This window comes from Impatiens glandulifera, chromosome 3 (assembly GCF_907164915.1).
Source record: "Impatiens glandulifera chromosome 3, dImpGla2.1, whole genome shotgun sequence".
NCBI classification, from domain to species: domain Eukaryota; kingdom Viridiplantae; phylum Streptophyta; class Magnoliopsida; order Ericales; family Balsaminaceae; genus Impatiens; species Impatiens glandulifera.
In genome coordinates this window covers 24,080,912-24,083,723 of record NC_061864.1, presented here as the reverse complement: position 1 = coordinate 24,083,723, position 2,812 = coordinate 24,080,912, and the positions used below count along the sequence as shown (strand labels likewise).

The window sequence follows — 2,812 nt, the reverse complement described above, 5'->3', positions numbered from 1 at the left end:
AATGACTGGGATTAAATTAGAAGATTTTTCAATAATCACTAATTTACAAATTGGATGATTTTATTTGGTCATCTCCTCTTCAAATATCAGATTAATGGATCATGAAATTCAGTTGAGTGTGAAAATACAGTCTAGTCTTGACTTTTGAACTGCACATACTGTTTCTTTTATTTAACTTAACCATTTCACTTTGATAAATTTTCTTTATTTTAAGAGACATATATATTATGTTTTATTTGTTAAGAGAAGTATAAAAATAAAATAAAAAGGATTAAATTTGGTCCAATAGAGTATTGGGGCTGATGGTTCTAATATGTTTATTTTTAAAAACTTACTAACCTAATATATACATTTTTCAGAAGAATAAAAAATGGGTCAAACCGACCTTAAACCGAGCTAACCCGGAGGTCAACGAGTTACCCCGGTCAAAGGAAGCCCAACTGAGCTAGACCCGGCCCAGAAGGCCAGGCCCATTATAATACCTTACAATAAGATTCCCTAAGTTATTTTAATTCTAAAGTCATGAGTAATGAAAAATGAATTAAATTGGGTGGGAAATGTGTCCTTAATTAACTCCAAAGTACTCATATGATCATCTATAATATATGTCTTACTCATATATATTATCAACTTATTTAAATCTTAACTAAAATTATTTATACTTGTGTTTCATTAATTCAATTTCAATCCTAATTAATCTAACTAAATATTCCTATAATTCTCTAGATCCTTACGATAATGTTTGGATCTTGATATCGATCTTTTGAGGAGGAGACCTATGTTCTCTTTATTATTATTGCTTATTAGAGGCAAAATAAGTTGATAACTCCAAATGTGTTTTTTTATGTTTATTACTTTTTATAATGAGAAAATGGGGTATGTGCTTTCGGGATTTTGTTTTTGTAAAATAAGAAGATTTTTCATTTATGTCTAGTTTCGTGAAGATAGACAGAATTAGGAGCAAAATAAATATATACAAATTAAATTATGACATTATTTATCACAAGTAAAATAAATAAAACTTAAATAAAATGAAGAAAAACAAAACAACAAGTTCAAAACAAAATAAAGAAATGAATCAAAACATGTCAAAAAAGTTAAGATCGATATTTGATTATAACTTTTCTTTGCATTGAATCTGTTTTATCTTTATAGACGTCAGAGTTAGAGGTTAATTGAGTCAATTTTTAATTTTTAATAAGAGGAGGTTTTAATTTTTCATATGTTTGAATGAGTTATTTTTACTTTTATAACTATTTGTGTTTAGACTAGTGTTTTCTTCTTTACCAAAATTGATATTTTTCCTGCAACATTTGGTGTCATTTTTGCAACATGCATACATTTGAACTTTTTAATAAATTGTTATGAAAAAAAATTGCACATGTGAACATTTTATTTTAGGTACAATATTATTGTCGTGTTAATAATATATATCAACACCATAGATAACATTTGATCCAACTTGGGGCAAATTTCCGCCAAAGAATATCTCAATAAATTTCATGAAAAGACGATAAGTGAGTAGACTATCGGATCCCGCCTGATGGGCAATACCGACTCTCGTAAGATTCATTTGAGTTGCCATACTATCCAACCCTCCAAAAATTTGACAAAACATAGCTAGGTGTTTCACATCATAAAAATTTGGGGTAAACACATTCATCAATTTAAGAAATTCTTGTGGCGTGTTCGGAAGTTCTTTTCGCCCCGTTAACATTTTCAGCAAGTACCCGAAATCACTAGATCCGTGAAAGTAAATCAACCGAACATCATTGTTCATGAAGATGCCCGAAGACATGGCCAACTCCGCGAAATCAACTAGGAGAATGCCATTAGCTTGATTCTTCTTGAAGTCTATGCCATTTCTTGTTAGAAGTTCAATGGATTCTTTGACATAATTATCCTTCTTAACATTGAAATCGCAAAAATTAAACTGCCAAACACATGAAGACCTATTAGACCCGCATTTAGGAAGGTTTCCTTTTTCGTCACCCAAAGTTAAACCAAGTTGAATCAACTTTGTCGCGTTTATATTGTTCCTTAAGCAAGAATACGAGACTTTGGTTTTGTTGATGCGTTTGGATTGTTCGGGGATCACATTTCCAGGAAATTCTGTGTCTATAGAGACGTAAGGATATGATGACACGCAATCTGCAATCGTTTTAAATTCTTGTTGAAGATTATATGACCAAACTTCTCTAATCTCAATCGATTCATTCGATGAAGAAGTCGACATTGTCCTTCTTTTGGTCCCTTACCGAATCAAGATAAGGAAGTAGAGTAGAGAAAAGAATAGACTATCAATCAGCAATAAGAAAGGAATGAAAATATGATGACAAATTGACATGCATGGGGAAGAAAATAGATATAGATTAGAAAGATTGTGCATGTTGACAATAAATTCAATATTTTTATTTTTGGTGTAAAGTTTGTCACGAACAAAATCCCTTTTAAATCGAGTTTGGATGAAGATTCAAATTTGGATTTGGAGGGTAAATTTTAAGTATCAGACATTCTAGTTTAATGTTAAAATATATTGATAGACGAGAAAGATTGTGTATATTGACAATAAATTCAATATTTTTATTTTTGGTGTAAAGTTTGTCACGAATAAAATCTTTTTTAAATCGGGTTTGGATATAGATTCAAATTTGGAGTGCAAATTTTATGTATTGGACATTCTATTTCAATGTTAAAATATAGTGAAAATAGAAATAGACGAGAAAGATTGTGAATGTTGACAATAAATTCAAGATTTTTATTTTTGGTATAAAGTTTGTCACAAATAAAATCTCTTTTAAATCGGATTTGG

General features: G+C 29.9%; 1 protein-coding gene across 1 annotated transcript; it reads right to left on the bottom strand.

Moving 5' to 3' along the window:
• Positions 1 to 1,420: 1,420 nt before the first annotated feature.
• Positions 1,421 to 2,236, bottom strand: LOC124930044 (probable CCR4-associated factor 1 homolog 10). The gene has a single exon (XM_047470412.1). It carries the CDS (start codon positions 2,234 to 2,236, stop codon positions 1,421 to 1,423), a length of 816 nt encoding a protein of 271 aa, XP_047326368.1.
• Between the last annotated feature and the right edge of the window lie 576 nt (positions 2,237 to 2,812).

Bases quoted from the DNA above. Each gene is read 5' to 3' on its own strand.
- LOC124930044 (XM_047470412.1), bottom strand. From the start codon at position 2,236: ATGTCGACTTCTTCATCGAATGAATCGATTGAGATTAGAGAAGTTTGG.